Source organism: Mya arenaria, chromosome 3, assembly GCF_026914265.1.
Source record: "Mya arenaria isolate MELC-2E11 chromosome 3, ASM2691426v1".
Classification (NCBI taxonomy): Eukaryota; Metazoa; Mollusca; class Bivalvia; order Myida; family Myidae; genus Mya; species Mya arenaria.
Window position 1 is genome coordinate 9,420,677 of NC_069124.1, and position 18,854 is coordinate 9,439,530.

General features: G+C 34.4%; 1 protein-coding gene across 2 annotated transcripts; it reads right to left on the reverse strand.

The window, feature by feature from the left end:
- Positions 1 to 123: 123 nt before the first annotated feature.
- LOC128229397 (uncharacterized) lies at positions 124 to 17,628 on the reverse strand. 2 transcript variants are annotated; one of them, XM_052941298.1, is made up of 10 exons: positions 17,534 to 17,628; positions 13,124 to 13,315; positions 12,643 to 12,892; positions 12,110 to 12,270; positions 9,991 to 11,547; positions 9,257 to 9,489; positions 6,603 to 6,829; positions 5,588 to 5,834; positions 4,671 to 5,331; positions 124 to 4,249 (listed from the first exon to the last, which is right to left on the reverse strand). In XM_052941298.1, exons 2-10 carry the CDS (start codon positions 13,254 to 13,256, stop codon positions 4,029 to 4,031), a joined length of 3,690 nt encoding a protein of 1,229 aa, XP_052797258.1. In that variant the 5' UTR covers positions 13,257 to 13,315; positions 17,534 to 17,628; the 3' UTR covers positions 124 to 4,028. The 2 variants fall into 2 exon arrangements, with proteins under 2 accessions (XP_052797258.1, XP_052797260.1); XM_052941300.1 differs by lacking the exon at positions 17,534 to 17,628 and adding an exon at positions 17,336 to 17,424.
- Positions 17,629 to 18,854: the final 1,226 nt, after the last annotated feature.

Genomic DNA, 18,854 nt, shown 5'->3' on the forward strand with positions numbered 1-18,854 from the left:
TGGTGTGTTTTTTTGCAAACATGATGATGCAATAAATGTATTTACAAAGATTCTTAACAAAAGCATTTTATAATTTCAAGCAAAGTTTGACTTATCCATAATACATAATAACACATGGAGGAATATCTTTAAATTTCATTTGGAATTAGAGTACAATTTTCTAAACAACATTTATGTTCAAATAATGTAAATGAAATATTGTCAACCAGAGGCATACCAAGGCACACTCCAGTATGTCCGGGCATACAAAATAAAATCGGCTCCCCCAAAATGGAAAATGCTTACATCTCAAGATCCAGAATAAACAAGACTTTGTACTTGTTGATGTTTCTCCTACTTACAGTGAAAGTTTGGGTTTGGAATGCTTGAAAAGGGTTCTTTGTCATGTCTGTTTTATTAAAAAAAATCGAAGGGAATGGACATCCCTCCATCTCCATCATGGTATTACATATTGGGACTTAATTAGACCCTCAAATAATGTGTACAAGCGTACAATTCAAAATGCTACAGGAACTCTCCTGTTAACTGTAATACAATATTTCAGTTATAAGAGGAGACACACAAAAAATGCATAGCTTAAAACATAACATGTAGCACAACCTCAAAATAAATGAACCAATTTTTACAATTTACCTTTAAATAAATGATAATTAATGTTGAACAAAAAACTAAGGCTTAATGCGTTTTGGGTTTATTTAATGTTCAAACATACCTGTAAATGACATGTTAAAGGGATTCTCACATAGCCTGGCACCAATATCTATTCTATTATACTCATTCTGACTAAATTTGGTCATAAATGGACAAATGCTTCCGATTTAATTGATCGGACAAGACTGATTTTATGTAATTTCTATAATTAAAAAAAGATTACTCTCAAGAATCTAGAGCAATATGGCTGGTTATTGATCTTGTCCAGAGATCATGCTCAAACAAATTCAGACCGAATTTAGATATGCTTCTAAAGTTATTGACCCAACATACTGGACGCCCCCTTCCCAAAGTTTGTGATACTATAATATGTGTATTCTACGAGCAGGCGTTTAAAAAGTTATTTGCCAGTCTATGAGAGAGTCTCTTTAACTGATGAAATTTGTAAGGATCATAAGCAAAGCAATAAAGGAAATATGGAAACAATTTTGAATTCAAACAAAAAATGGCGGTGATGACCCTTGCTGGAAAAATGTTGAATCATTAATTCAGCAGTAGTAGGTACAAGAAATGAATTAAATATTGGTGTACATCGGTGTATGATAACATTAGGTGAATCATAGTTAATGAAGCCTATAACACCACCATAATCAGTGCACTGGCCAAATGTTTTCATTAACCGATAAACTGCAATTCTTAAATATTCACTGTTTATATTTACACTCATCATTCACATGTGTCCTCTAGGATACTCCAACTACAATGATGAAAATAATGCTTCCAAGACAGTTGAAGCAAGGATAAATTTGGCTGTTTGAACAGCAGAGGAAGTATTGAAGTCAATTTCTTCATCAACATCACATACATCTTTATGTCTTTTGACCAACCACTAGAGTTGTTTTTGTAATATCAGAGGTATTCTGAAGATGTTGCTTTCAATGAAAAATAAATACAATGGAAAGGATAAACATTTATCTATGGAAGAGCTATATATAAGTAAGAGTGTAAATATTCTTGTTTGATTGTGGTGGATAATAGGGAAAGACCAATAAAGAATATAGGCCTAATTGAACTAAAAAAGGCTGAAAAAATGTAACAGAAGAAAACTTTGTTGATAAAAACAAATGTACACACTTCTTAACATGTAAAGGTATATGGAAATATCAAGCTTTTGACAAACTTTATGAAAATGAAGTGATCTACATAACAGCAACTCATACCGTCCAAATAGACCATTATTCAAAATAAGAACATAAAATATAACAAATAAATAACAAAAGCACACAAAAACAACTGTTAATAAATAAACTAAGCGAAATGTGCTCGACAATCAGTTAAACAAAGCACTATCACATTTCCATTTTGCACCAAAGACGGTCAGTTTGTACTGTCCCAACAGCGGCTTCTTACACACAAAGGATTCCTGTTGCAAGTAAAAATCATTCTCATGCATCAGAGGTTTGATAATGATATATCTATCATGATTACATGGTACGCAGAGCATCATCACTCTGGTGAACAAGAATGGTACAAATTAAAACAAAAAAAATTAAATTGGTCAACGAAACCAATGCAAACTGTGCATGTATGGATGCTACGCCTTAGTACAAGCCCACCTCCTTGGTATTAATTTTCATGTGACACATTAAAGAATATGCTAGGGACAATTGGTTTACCGGGTATTTGACCTGCGAAGTCAATTCACATGCACTTAAAATTTACTTGATAGATTGGGGCAAAGTTTATGCAATAACCATTCGTTGTCTCAAATACTTGAAACACTTAATTTGCCAACAGTAATTGGTAAAATGGATTTTTTCATGCTGATGCAAGTAAATTATCGGGTACAGATAAAGCATTTGGCTGATGATAGCAGTGTAAATTAGTCAAGTAGAATTTCAAATACAAAATCTGGATCTCACTTAGAATATGATGCCTTTGTGTGGTAAATCAAAAATAAACATGGAAAACAGTTTGAAAGATATACACTGTATAACGATTGAAGCATTTCTTTCAAAAGCTAAAACCATTTTTTTTATTTGAACAGTTGAGAAAGAAGCAATGATAGATGTTGCACAGTTAATGTGATATCAATATACATTTTATTTCAATAATGTGGTTTATTTTCCTAAGGATATTATATAGGCAATGGAGAACAGCTACAATTCTATACACATCATCACATTAGAAAGTCTTCATCCATCATAGCACATCATAAAAGCACTTCAGTTGCAATAAAAACACAAGTTATAATGAAAACTCGAGTTCATAACAATACATAACATAAATATATACATTTTGGTGAACATTTATGATGATGAATTCATGTTTATACACAATGTTTTTTCCGTATAATTTATTGCTCGGAAAATTTTGCAAAAATATAAACTGCACACCAGGCAAAGGTAACCTGTACTTAATTTAACATCACCAACAATTTATGCCATTTGTGACTTTTCCAAAATAATACACAATTCAATAACAGACTTGGGGTTCCCCCAAAAAAGCCCTATCTTAAAGAAAACATTTCATATGTTCAAGCAAACTCATTTAGTAAAACCACTTCCAAGACACCGACTTTCAAATTTGGGGCTTTACTCAAGCCCAGCTTATTGTAAGACTTATTATCAATGTGCCAAAATGTCTTGTGATAATACGGTATCAACTAAAGATATTCTTAAACATCAAGCAAGTCAAACTTGCTGATTTGAATTCATGTGTGCCATACGTTTGTATATAAATACTAACATTCAATGTATCTTGACTAAGCATTGAAGCCGTGATCTGGCGAACACAAGCACTGTACCCAATCTGAGTACATCTTCCACCATTGAAGGGTTACACTCCATTGTCAGGTTCATGTTGTCGTATTCCAGTATAAGGCACAGCTTGGTTAAGGTTTCTGACCTAGTTTATGGCAAAGAAGCATTCTAGACATCTTGCGTAACAAAACACAAGCTTTCTTTAGTTAATGCCTCAACAGTTGATTAAAGTCTCTGAGCAAAACACTGTGGTATAACTCATATCCTGCTCTCATCTGGGATAGAGGCACATACATCATCATGTACATGCATTACTAGGCTGTTACGCCGTGCTTCACATCACAATAAGAACTGAAGGAACTTTCTCTTACAAAACCTTATCTGTCATCATCTCTAACACAATGTAATAATTGATCACAGAATATCTTTCCCCCCCCCGTCACCATCATCATTAATTTACAAACTGATTTCACGACATTTTTAAAACTAAATCATCAGTCGGCAACTCTTTTTTCTCATCAAGGGTGAACATTTCGCAAAAAATTTAACAAATGAGTAACTCTATTACTCATATTAAGAGTTGTTTCAAAAACCTCCCTATCTCAAAATATTTCATTAAGAGATCAGACATTCCTTATCTCTTACACTACCATTACTTTTACGCGAACTCTTCGAACTGCCCAACGAGGATGATTTCCGTAACCCTTCCTCGAGCTCCGTCCCTTCAAAACTGTCTGAATCAAGCATGTCATATTCCAGGTCGTTTTGACTTCCCTCGGGATTATTGTCGAGATTTGGATGGAATGATGCAGTTCCTGGTGAAAATCCATTGGATTCTGTAACAGCCAAAAACAATTGATAAAAAAATGTATATAGCAATATATATATATGTATATATATGCATTAATATGATTGTACATACAATGTCTGTTTGTTAAAAGAACTTAAGTGAAATTTATTATAATTAAGCTTATTCTTTGTGAAGGTGTATCATTAGTGTAATTTTATTAGTCACAAAAACAGTAACAATTATTTACAAAAGGTCAAGCTACAGTAAGTCACTATTAATAGTACTTGTATATTTTTCTCAACATTTTTTTAAATTTTTTTATGTATTTGGAGTTGTGCTTTCATGCATTGTGGCAATATACATAAGAATCTGAGTTCCTTATCCTGCACAATTTTCACACTGAGGATAATACCAAGGAATATGAATGCAATGACAGAACTTCAACAAAGACAAGCTAAATTCAATACCTTGCATGGCTCTGTCAGCCAGAGGGTCAACCCCTACTTCCACCTGTTCATTGTTCGCAGAAGTTACAGATCTGGTAGAGCTGTCAAGCTCATTTACCATATTGCCTGTGCTTGCTGGCGGAAACTGGTTGCGGTAAAATGGAGCCTGCTTAGTATATTGGGAAAAGTGGAACCCGGCTGGGTCCCTTGCTTCTTCTGGTTTTCTGGCATCAGTGAGCAATTGCGGCTGAGCAGAAAGGCTTTGTTTATTCTCAGCTCCGATTGGCTGATTTCTCACAAACGGTTTGACCAAAGTGTTGTCAGTGTGAGTTGTCGAATATGTGTAAACCCTCTTAGGGTCGGTGTTATCTGAGCTGAAAACCATCTTCTGATCTGTACTGTCATCATTATCACTGTCAGAACCATTCTCTTTAGGTGAAACCCCCTGAACAAAAGGTCTCACAGTGGCAATTTTAGCCCTAGGCTTCTCCATTTGTGGGCTCTTTTGTCCTGAGCGGACCATTGGAGCAACTGGGACCAGGGTCTTTTGTTTTTCACTGGATTTAAAGGACGCAGCAGAAATATTCCTGTTAACACCGTCTTCTCTTTGGCTCTTCTCCATGTATGACTTACTAAACACTTCAAAACTTTCATCATTTTCAACTGTTTTCTTTGCAGTAGTCTGTAACAGAAAACCAAAACCGATATCTTAATATGTCCATTGGCCAAACAATAAGAAAAAAATAAAGGTTTTTCTATCTAACTACAGACAAATTTCTTTTTAAACATTTCCAAAACTCACAAACAACCCTTTTTCTAAAGAAATGATGACCAACTGTCTTCTTGTAAAACTCTTTTTTGAAATCATTTTAAGAACCAGAAAGGATAACACAATTCACTGTTGTTACAATTTACACAAAGAAAAATAAACTAACTACCTGAACTATTTCCGTTTCCTGTATTATTCCCCCTGGAATAGGCTTATGGCTCATCTTTCCTAGTCCCACAGCTGTAGATCCTAAATCCTCTTCCCTCGGCAGGATGGTAGACGGTGCGGCATCCACATTACACGAACTTGCGGTGTTTGGGGATCCACTACGAATTGTCCCAATCTCTCCCCGCGACGGGGAGTTTTCGTCCTGGTCGAAGCCAGCTTTGGAGCTTGTTTCATCATCATTTAACTCACTATGGAAAATATCATGTACATTTCAGTTTTCAAGAAAAGGTTACCTATGAAAAGGTATGATAAGGGCTCCAACTGATAGCATATTTGACAGAGGGAGAATTTGAAGGTATGTAAAAGTCATGTAGGGTAACTATGCAAATCAAGCAGAAAAAATGTTGTTTAGAAATCATGAACTTTTCTCTGAATTTTAAATTTGAATTGAAACAAACCAACAAATAATCATAAACAAACATGCATTTTTAAAAGTTATGTTTCAAAGAGTTCTAGAACTGTTAACAATAACATTTGGTTCAAGCAAAATCCAAAATGTCAATCAAGTTATTAAAAACTAAGTTTATGTATCTCAAAACAAAATAAATAATAAGATATATATATACTTGAAAATTGTATGCATATAATTCAAAAGTGAGAAAGAGAAATCATTCAGCAATGACTGAAGTTAGAATGTAAGGTTCTTGTGGTTCTTGTGCAGCTGTCTATATTTCCAATTCATTGTAATCCCACCAAATGTTTTTAAGTTATTCTCTAGACTGACGAATGAACAAAGCAGGAACTATATGGTCTTCTTTCCGGAAGCATTTAAGCTTGTCAATTTCACCAGTAATTGTAACTGCACCAACAACTGAGTTGTAGACAATATACATATAAGTGCTTAAGCTACACTGTATAATCTTAATCACAAGGATTGTGGGTGAAGTGACTGTTCGGTACCTTCGGAGAGTGTATATTTTAAAAAGTGAACAGAATTGTAATTTGTAATCCAATACCTTTCTTTTCCAAGTTTCAGCTCCAAATCCTCACATGCACCTGTTGTCTGCTCCTGATTACTCTTAATATCTTCCTCCTCCTTTTTCACAAATTCCTCCTCCTCCTCACCATCTGATTCTTCACCGCTGTCATCATCATCCTCAGTCTTGTTTGGTATTTGGGTTCCAGTTTGGGCAACATTATGATCACCGATCTGTACATTAGTGGCACCAACAACATTTATGGTCTGAAAAATAGGCTTGACCATTGAAGTTATTATTAGAACAAAGAATGCAATAAATAAATTATTGTAAAAGTCACCAGGACAAATAACTTTATGACAAAAGAATATTTTCACATAAATGTACAACAGCTTCACCAGCTTCACACAGTATGCTCGACTTACATTTCCTCCTTTGGTCAAATTCACAGTAAATCATGAATAATACCATCAATTTCACATTCTGTGCAATACAATTGATCAATTTGTTTATGGGAATACTCTGTCAGAATATTAAAAGGAATAAAATACAGCTCCAATATCACTTACGTCAAATCTCAATCTCAGTCACAACACCATTTACCACATAAAATAAAAAAGTTTTAAAAACAATACATGTTTCACACGTTTTAAAACCACATTCAATCATTGTATATGTTGAATAAAACCTTGGGTTTAGATTCCAAGGGAAAAATATTCTACAGGCAAAATTGTACTTGAATCAATTCAGTTTTTTTTACAATTACTAAGTGTTTTTTTTGCTCTTGAATTAGTTTTCATTGAAATATTGACAAAATCTTTTTATCAACACATTCTAAGTAAAAGTATAAAAATGCAAGATCTTTAATCATACTCTGCTTTCATGTGGTAAAATGATTTGACTTGAGTATTTTTGTGATATTGGGGCCTGGTGAGGGACAACTTTCACAGTATTTTGTGATATTGGGGCCTGGTGAGGGACAACTTTCACAGTATTTTGTGATATTGGGGCCTGGTGAGGGACAACTTTCACAGTATTTTGTGATATTGGGGCCTGGTGAGGGACAACTTTCACAGTATTTTGTGATATTGGGGCCTGGTGAGGGACAACTTTCACAGTATTTTGTGATATTGGGGCCTGGTGAGGGACAACTTTCACAGTATTTTGTGATATTGGGGCCTGGTGAGGGACAACTTTCACAGTATTTTGTGATATTGGGGCCTGGTGAGGGACAACTTTCACAGTATTTTGTGATATTGGGGCCTGGTGAGGGACAACTTTCACAGTATTTTGTGATATTGGGGCCTGGTGAGGGACAACTTTCACAGTATTTTGTGATATTGGGGCCTGGTGAGGGACAACTTTTACAGTAAAGCACAATGAGCAACTCTTTATTAAAAGCCACTGAAGTGAACATGGCCAACATTCCAAGCAAGTTTCATGATATTGGTTTATGACAAAGTAACATGTATATATTTGGGCAATAAACTACACAATACAGTAACAGACTTGGGATTTCCCCCCAGAAAGCCCTATCTTAAGAAGACATTTCATATGTTCAAGCAAATTTATTTAGTAAAACCGCTTCCAGGTCATCGATTTTCAAATTTGGGACTTTATACAAGCCCAGCTTATTGTTTAACTTATTGTTAAAATGCCTTGTGATTATATCATATTAACTAAAGATTTTGTTAAAAATCAAACAAGTCAAATTTTCTAATCCATGTGTGGCATACATTTGTACATAAATAGTTTTTTAAATATCAATATTCATTGTATCTTGATTGTGCATTTAAGCCACGATCTGGCAAACACAGGCACTTGATGAAATTGGGTTATAACAACGTTACATAGATACATTCAGGCAATAAATTCATCAAATAATTTAACACTTGAAATAAAGGTGATTACTCAATGCACAATCTGCCTGGGATCCCTGAATCAATACTCATTAAGTACATCAACTTGTGGTCTGTAATCAAAGGGAAATTATATGGGAAGTCCAACATGTTTACCTTCTAAAAGGAAGTAAAAACAAAGAAAAACAGTCTTGGTTCAAATAGATTACCAGTGTATAAAACCACAACAGTTTAAAATGTTAGAAGCATACAATGTATTTGGGGCATTGTTCAAATATAATATAATGCAATAAATACATTTAAGCCAATCACATGCTTTAGCCAAAATGTGACCTCTAGGTATACTGTATGTAAATATAACTAAATTATGTGGGTGTTGTGGAGAAAATTATGGAAAACTTTCATTCTATTGGTGGCTGTAGACATGTGGGTGGGGAAGGAATAATTGCAAACAATGACATTAGAACAATGTGACAGGAGTTGATTATAATCAAGGTATATGTGGGTGGGGAATATATAGTCAAACATTTCCTTTACAGGTGAAGTAAAGGAGTTTCACTAAATGGAATGAAATGGACACCTGTGAATTCCTAATTCATTCAAAACTTCTTAAAACACAAGCCCCATAACACTTCTTTTTACGATTTGAACTGTTGGTTTCCGAAAGTATTTTATAACATGAGCAAACGAGAGTTGATTTCAAATTCCACAACCACTAAACATGATTTCAAAATGCTTGGCAAAGGCTTGACAGGTACTCTTAAATAAACATAGAAACAGATTTAATCCACTTGTTTCTGTCAGTAAGTAATACACATAACTGAATATACTCACGTAGTGGACATGTTTCTGAATGACTTTATGTAGTCCTTCTTTGCCAATGGCCAATTTCTCTGAATGCACCTCCTTCCTCTGTCCGACAGGGGATACACCCCCCTCAGGGATTTGCTGCGTTTTACTCCGCCCCTTATAGCCATCATGAGGCCTGTTCTGACTCTCAGAGGGGTTGACATTACTTTGAAGACCATCTGTTTCCGCCATGAATAAGCTTAGATTTGGAACTTGTCCTGGAAAAGGTACACATGTTGAGGTTTTGTTCATGTTATGGTATTAATGTTTTCAAGAGGTCAGAAGCCAATTGTATTAAAATGGTTATTTCTTTGGTTTGATTAATTTTTGCCAAAATGTTTGATGATTGGTTAACTGGAGCTATATAATGGCCTCAATTCTAAATCTTTTTTTACCAAGGAAACAGACTTGAGAATTGTAAGATCAGCCAATGGCTGTCTCTGTCATCAAGCTTATTCAAAAGTTAATTACCAATTTTACTATATTCAGAAGCAGATACGAGAGTATTTCAGAAAATAATTTTTGAGTACATCTAAGTAATTCATTACGTTTTTGTAATGGAAATAAATTGCAGAATTGACAGTCATTGGTCAGGCATTCATTTTGTATGTATGTTTTCAGACAAAAGCATGTTTCAATAAAAAAAGGAATTACCAGGGGCACTGACAAACAAAATTAGTGACAAACTTTCTTGAATGCTTAAAATCATTGCTACTCACCAGCACATTCATTGTTGGTGCAAGATCCACTGTTATAAGAGTCGTAGGAGCTTTGGAAACTGCCTTCTTGCCCCTCACTAACTCTTTCTTCCATCTGCATCATTGATAAATTGGGTCTGTTGCCCTCCCCATATGACTGTTCTTGTTGTTTTCCAGCAAGCTCTTCCTTGACAGTTTCATAATAAAAATCAATAGCACTTTGCTGTTCGTCTAGGGCAAGACTTTTAATCCTTTCCATTATTGGTTCAGGAACAGACATAGACATTGCATTGTAATGAGAAGGCCAATCATGGATATCTGGCTGGCTGACTGATTTATGAAAAGTTTGAGAATATCGTGTCTGGGTTTGTTCAAAGTAAAGTCGGATTTTTTCATTTCTCTCTTTCTCTGGCAGATATTTTATTTTTTCCCATACACTCAGAGGAACATCAACTGCGAAGGTTCCATGCTGTGTGTGTACCTGATGAACTTGTACATCTGAAGGATTGCCCATATCGCCAGACACTGTACTTTGGTTTGAAACTCCCCGTTTGAGACCAGCCTGATACTGGTTCATTACTTCAGAACCACCAACAATATTCCTGTTCTGAGAATGTGCTGCCGATGACCCACTATTTATCTGACGTGAAAGTTCCTTAAATTCTCTCTGAACGGCAGGATTCTGTGGTTTAACAGATTGCATGCAATTTTCACTCTGTGAGTGTGCAATGTTTCTGCTGGTCGATTGCATTGACGGTGGAACAACCATTGGTCCTAAATGCATCTGCTCAGTTTCGTACTGTATGGCATTCACGTAACTTTCTGTATAATGTTCTTCTATTATTTGTGTTCTCCTTTGGTTTTCAGCAACTTGTGCCGTGTATCTTTTGAAAGTCTCTATCCAGTGCTTCTGTTTAGTCTTTAATTCCTCATTAAGTCGTTTACGAACCTTCACTTTATCGCCAATTAGGCGAGCAAGTCCGTTTCGATAGAATTTGTCATTGTTGTAGTAGCTGATACCTTTCAAGGTATTCAACCCCATTGGCACTCTGAATGTCTGGTTTCTTCTCTCAGTGTAAACAGGCACAACACACCATTGTTTGTCTGGATTGGTAATCGCCTCCATCAAACATGACTCACTTGAAAACTCCATCCATGTATCTTTTGTGAAAGCCTTGGTCAGATACATGAAAATATATGTGCTTCTCTCAACAGCCTTTGTCAAATGACCAATCTGCATTGTTGATAAAGCCTGCAGCCCAGCTTCATCATAGAGCATAGCTTTAACTGGCCCTTCTTGGCCTATGTCTATATCATTGATGAGATGGTCTCTAAACTCTATAGCTTTATCCCGATCCCCTTCGTGGTATAGAATAAGCACATCAATATAGCCAATCCGAAGATAGGGAGGCAGTTCATCATGGTATTTTTTCAGGTCCTCCTCCCAGTCAGCTGAAGGCATGCTAAACGATGATACTGAGCTCTTCAAACTGTCAGGAAATTCCATTGACAAATTTCTCAAGTCTTCTCTTGCACGCTCAAACTGTTCATCAATTTCAATTGACTTCATGGGAGGATCTTTAAATATAAAAAAGACAGGAATATATTTGTTCAGTTTTGGTATTTTTTCAGATACACTTTTGGGGGAAAAGTAACACATAGCAACTAGCCCATGTGCTATCATAATGCATAAACTTATAAAATATATGCTCATCACATCACTCCAGTTCTTTCAAAACTTGACATATTAAGCTGATTGTTCAGAGCTTTGTTAACAACTTTGTTAACATCATTCTTGTTAACTTTCAAATCTCTATTGGTCTTGAAGTTTAACAGATACACTTGTGATCTGTAACATTTCTTACAGTATCAAGACATCAGTTTCAGCTCTACTTGTTTTGTTTAAATATGTGAGCACATCATCACATAGTTCATGTTAAAAAGTTAACAACAATTTTGTGAATCACATTGCTAACTTTAACAAAGATCTGAACAATCAGCCCGATATTAGATATCTTTCAATGAAGTACATTTAAATGATATATACCCTAAGGAATACTAACAAGGTGTGCAATCAGAAAAATGTGCAACCAAACATGTTTTTACACACAAAATGTTACACTGATTTATTCACACTTACCTGGCACCGGTAGTGGCCATGGGCTTTGAGGGTTAAGTGGTTGCTGGTAAGCTTTTTGTTGAACATACTGTCCTCCATTTGAGGTCCTTCTCTGTGAGCCCACTGGTGGCTGGTAGTTCCCATATTGCTGCTGTTGGCTTTGGTTGGCATAGATGTTCAATCTAATTAAGATAATGCATTGTACAAGAATTAATCTTCTTTACATTTTGTGGTAGTCATTTAAGAAACGTTCTCTAAATTCCCTACAAACCCTTCTTCCAACTTGAATCCAACTGAAGGATCATAGGTAATCAACTAACCGGATATCAAAATGCATATTGAAATGATTTCATTGAATAATAGTTAGTCTTGAAAAGATTTTTACCAATCAATTAACCTTTCTAATAACTTCAAATCAAACAAATAATCAATTGTACACAACTTGCAGCAGGTGCCTATTTGAGGCCATTTCTTTCAATAAATCAGTACAATGTGCATGAACATTAACAGCATATAAAATTCGAATCATAGTTTTTCTCTCAAACTACATGTACCTTTGTTCCTCGTATTCGCTACTTCCACCATCACGGTTTGTTTGTGCTGAACCCTGGTTTCTGTTTGACCCTTGACCTTGCATCTGACCCCCTTGACCACTTCCTGTCCAACCCTGGGCACCGCTTTTAGACCCCTGCCCTGGGGGGTGACTGGGGGCTCTGTTTCCCCCTCTAGACCGGTAACCAGTCTCAAAGGAAGATGTGTTCCGGAGTGATTCGCCAAGTTCACTTGTCGTTCTTAGGCTGGTACCTAGATTGATATAGAAATAGAATGATTCAAAACTAGGAGTCTGTTTATAGTTTCCATTGCAGTATTTATCTGATCAATTGCCAGAAAGTGCAAACACATGTACCATCAAGATACTACCATAAACATTGAGCATCACCAAGTTTTACTTAGAACTGATATTGAGCATCGAGCATTTTGTGGCGCAGTCTAGCTGTACCTTAAATATACACAAATGCATCTAATCCTATTTACCTTGAGGGCCAGCCATGGCATCCATTGTGACCGTTGACTCATAAGTAATTGATGGTGATGAACTAAGATCAGCATCCATGGACAGGTCTCTTCTGGAGGATAAGTGATGCATAACTTTTGTTCCTGTTGCCATATTTCTAGTGAGTTCTAGAGACTTCTACTGTATACTTCTTATGCCTTCGTGAAGGATACCTGCCATTTAAGTCATACGATTCATACATGGACTTTTTTACAAGGGGTAACAGCAACAAGAAAATCAGTGCAATTCATAAAGTGATATCAAAAACACACTGTAACATATACTGTAAAAGAGTTTAAGAATTTAAATTATATATATGAAAAGACACATCACTTTGTAAAGTTTGTAAACACATGTTTATAACTTTATATTTACACCTCAACTTCCATTCCTTAAATGAACTGCCTTTCCCCAATTGCGTTCATCAATCAATAAACACAACATCTTCGGATATGTTCGGTTCGCAATTCATCGCATAACAATATACATGAAAACTATTGATCTTGATAGTGTTTGTATTGTGTCAGCAGGTCCCGTAAAATATAAATCAACAATTTAGAGAGTGCTAAGTTATTATATTTTAAACGTTTTGTTGCCAAAAGTTTTAAAAAAATCCTCTAACACATGAACAAAATACAGCCCAGACAAGAATTATTTCAACCTTTAATCTCTAACCTTGAGCTTCGATGTACAGACCTGGGTCTGGTGCATATTTTTTAAAATCCTTTAATGCAGGTCAATATTCAGCGGGACAAGGATCATTTCAACCTTTGACCTTTAACCTTGACCATTTAGGTTCTGTGTCTTGTGCGTGACATACAGCCTCATTATTGTGAACCTTCATGGCAAGTTCCTTGAATACATGGTCAAGATACAGCCCATACTAATTCAGTCCAGAAGGACGCATTTTCACACGTATGCATATACATAGAACCGCCATTGTTACAAAAAGTCTAGCAGTTTGACCTAAACATTCTTTAAGTCATTTGGTATGCTCTCATTATAATAATAGAACTACATATTGATTAACAATGTGACATGCATTTTAATACAAGGAGCTGCATTCTAAAAAAATTATAGCAGGAGTATTATCAAGCCCAGCGCTTTTTGAACAGTTTTACCCCTTCTTTAATTTAGAGAACTTCACCAAAAGATATATCCCGAATGACTTTCTTCACAGCCCTTTAAAGTTTATTTCTAGATGAATAGAACAGCTTATAGAAACCAATTTTTTCCTGTTCTCCTAAAATAATACATTAAAAAATCCAAATTCTTGAAATCAAATATATCAGAATCAATCCAAGGCTCACTTCTTTGTTTTAAGCGTACTTCTTTAATAGGAGCAATGTTGTTTAAAACTAGGGTACAAACACAAAAAATATATTCAAATATTCGTTACTTTTTTATCATTTTTTTTTTATCAAGTATTAAATTACCAAAATGAATCTTAGAAGTTGTAGTTAACTTTTACTATTTGCTTTAATAGCCAGGGCCTTTTTCGCTTCTTATTCATAGCCAGTACCTATATTATGCCCCACATTTTTGCTACATAAATTAAATATAAATTTATGTAAAAATGATAATTGAAATTACAAATATTTATTTTTATGTGGATAATATCTGTATGTTGTTAAATAACTCAGAATAACTTATTTAGATATAGTTTAGGAATAACTATTATGACTAAAAACTCCTTTTCGAACTTTGCATGTCTATAAATCATGTAAACATATCAATGCCTGCAGCCTGTATAATATTTTTGGCAGTTAACAAATATCTTTTTAGATTCTTAACTTGTTTTCTAAGTTTAATAATTTGGCCAGCTTAGGCTAAGTGGTTTCCTTTAATTACATTAATTGGTGTCAAGATGAAAAATTATATAAATGCTCATTATTTCTACAGTATAAACTGCAGATCTTTTATTCAAACATTAAAATCACCAAAAAAATACACTGCTCACTACTGGTTGAGAAGCAGTTTCTGACAGTTTTTACAATTTTTTATTGAATTATTCATACATGTACCTGTTAAAATCTCTACTAATAAACTTCACCTTTGACGTAACTACAGCTCAAGCTGCTATTGTCAATAATAATATTGTCTCTGTAATAACTTCAACTTTTGATAGCTTAGTAACTATATAATTGAATTGCATGACCTTTTAATTATAGAAATCTTAAGAAAGTATGTGAAAAAGCGACTTGTCGGAAACTGCTTTCTGTCAGAAACTGCTTCTCAACAAGTACAGTACTGGCTAAGGTCACAAATCCGAACACTTTTTGAGGTTTTTCACAATTATCTTGGAGAGTTATTGTTGTAGCAAGTTAAAATTGCGTATGAAACATCTTTGGTGAATGTGACAACATATGTCAAAGTATAGATACACGATCTCATCAATTTTATGTCGAAAATCGTTCATTTTATAGGCAGTAAATCACCTTTAAATTTATGCTATGAAGGGCACAAATACCGAACACTTGAAAAGCGAAAACACATGGTCATACAATTTATTATAATTAATAAGTATGCTATATTAAATAAACACGCAGCTGCAAAGTTATTTATTGTTTCCTATGTTTTTAAAAACATGAAATTCAAATGTAAAGCGTGATTTCTATTTATAAATATCATAAATGTAGGTCAACATAACTGCAAAACCTAAAGATGCCCTGTGCTACATTTTGATCTTTAAGGTATAAACATTGAATGGCATTTTTTTAGAAAAATACTCAACAAAACAAGATGAAACTTCGCAAATGTGACCAAGGCAAGCCTTTGTATTGATATAGATCATCAATCACGGTAAACAAACGCGTGTTTTAGCTGGTGTTCGGGATTTGTACCCTGTTCGGAAATGTACCGTCAACCAGTACAGTACTGGTTGAGATGCAGTTTCCGACGGAAAGTAGTTTCCGACAAATCGCTTTTTCGCGTACCTTCCTTAGATCTTCATAAAGAAGGTACTGCAATTCAACTATATGGTAACTAGACAATCAAAAGTTGAAATTCTTACTGAGACACGTAAGAAACTTTTATTATTATTTAATGTTTAATGTTTATTTTTCATTTTGTACACAAACTTGCACGTGGGGGATCTGCACGTGCAGCGTATTGCTCATGCGTGTGAACCTAATTTGCATATCTATGAATAGCTACAAGGTTTTACTTAATTGACTTATACAAACGATGGTCATTGTGTACATATTTGTGAACACTGGTGTCATGCTTGTTTCGCATCCACATTCACTTAAATGTATACAAACACAAGTTTCCATCAGAAATGAATAAAAACAATCATTGATATTCAGTCTCTGTCTGATTTCGAGTATGAATTGCATGTCGTAAATTTTAAAGTTTAAATTTTTCGTAAATGCTGAAAAATTAAATAACATTTCTCTAATTACAGTCTTATATTTAGTTTATTAAATAAACGGATAATAAAAACACACAACAGGCACCTTACATATGCCCCACATTCAAATTGTCGGAAACTGCTTCTCATAACAAGCTAATCAGAACAATGTAAGTACCCTCTTTGCGCCCCTATTAGATACACTATATGTGACGTCACACATGTAAGAAATATATCGACAAATTAGCAGCTTGAGCTGTAGTTTTATAAAATGTGAACAATTTTAGTAGATATTTATACACGTATAAATAATTCAATAAAAACGTTTAAAAACTGTCGGAAACTGCTTCTCAACCAGTATCAAAATGAATAGATCTATAACACAATGATACTTAGACAGTTTTAGTTTTATACATCATATTGTTCAGTGTATGTCATAAACAGCTAAATATTCATGTACAGTTTGAGTTATCAGTCTTCAAGTTCTTTTATGTTTTTCAATGTTATATGGTGTCTTTTTTGCTTGTGAATTAAACTTACAAGATTTTTGAGAATGAACCCAAGGTTACGTGATTTCAATTACTGTCACTTCAAAACAGAAATCCATGACCTTTGAATCAGCTCAACCATAACTCTCAGGATTTTTCAATACGAAAAGAACCCCAATAAAACAGAGAAAGTAATACTGTATATACTGTATGTTGTTAAGTTGTTTTCTTACATACATGTACTCTTAGAAAGAAATACATCTTATATTTTAAGAGAAAAACATAAAATACTGTACAACGACAGTCTGTTAAAAAAGTATAAAGCCATTATATGAAATAGTAAATAAATATACCTGTATCTGCACTAAGAAACAAATAAAATGTCAAATTGGCAACATTTTCCAGCTCTAGTAATTCGTCATAAAATTTCCTGGTTTCGATTTCGATTTTCATCTACACTACAGTACTTGTAAAACACTTGTTTTTAGATTTATTCTGGTATATGGGGTCTAAAGGCCGTAATTTATTTAGAAAAGTGAAATAAAACTCACCATATCACACACACATATTTTACAAATCAGATGAAATTAACAAGTCTCATTGTGTTTTTCTTCCTCAAAATTGGATTTTCCTATTACGCATCGACTCATTTTGGATTGTTATATTTGCCGGGTCCCGGGACTCGAAATCCGGGACGCAGATTTAAATTTTGGATTTATCTATGCGTTTGTAATAAATGAGCTAGTACAAACGATCGAAAATTGTGAATGCCATAAAATAAATGTATTTAAAGCTTAGAAATTATTTCACTGCATAAAAATATAGTATAAAACAATTACGAAAAAGATGCATTTTCGAGCGTTTCTGAATGCGCTTGTAACTAAGTGTATGTTTGATTTTAAATTTGCATGCATTTCCTTTTATTAAGCCTATAAGAATTCTTGAAAATATTAAAATATTTAAAGACATCGAGTATATTTGGAGTGATAGTTCAGATTCTGTCTGGTAACTTCCTAATAATATATGGGTATCTTCTGGTATTTTTAGATAATAACAATGTATTTATATTCGGACTGAAAATGTGACACTGTCCGCATTAAATTAAATGTCTCGGGACTGCTATAAATTAGCCGGGACTTCTAAAAATAACTGCTTGGATCGCATTCGGAACTCCTCGGCCATTTTTTTCAAAAACAACCTCGGATGTATTGGGACAGTTTACATACTCAAAAAGTGGTACGTTTAAGTCCGCTGCAAGTAGATCGCGTAGTAATTTTATTTAGCAGTTAAACTTTGTGACTTAACTCTTGGGATTCTTAATTATGTTTGCAATAATAAAATTCAATGGCAATCAATTTAAACTTATAGATCAATAAATACAACTCTATTTCACTACATTTAATTAATGATATAATTCAAAATTTTACGAACTACTTCAACTGATGAACCGGCATACATCCGAGGTTGTTTTTGAAAAAAAAAATGGCCGAGGAGCTCCGAATGCTTGGATCGCTTATTGGAATAAGCCGGGCCCGCGCTGCCCCGGACCGTAGATAGTAACTGCCTGGATCAATCGGAACATATCGGCCAGTATCCAACAGAATTGACCTCGGAAATAATACATTTTATTAGAAAATAGTCCATCATGCCCGACCAGGGAGATGTTTAAAAATCAAAGCGATATGTTATACCAAAAACAGAATGAGAGGCTAACAATAACCACTTATTTGTGTGTTAGTGTTATTTTTATACTTGAAACATTTTATTAAAATATAAAAACGGTATAAAAAGGGCTGTAATGAGGACCTAAATGGAATGTCATTTATTTTTAGTAGGTGGAGTAAGTCTGCTTCCATTTGACAGATTTTGAGA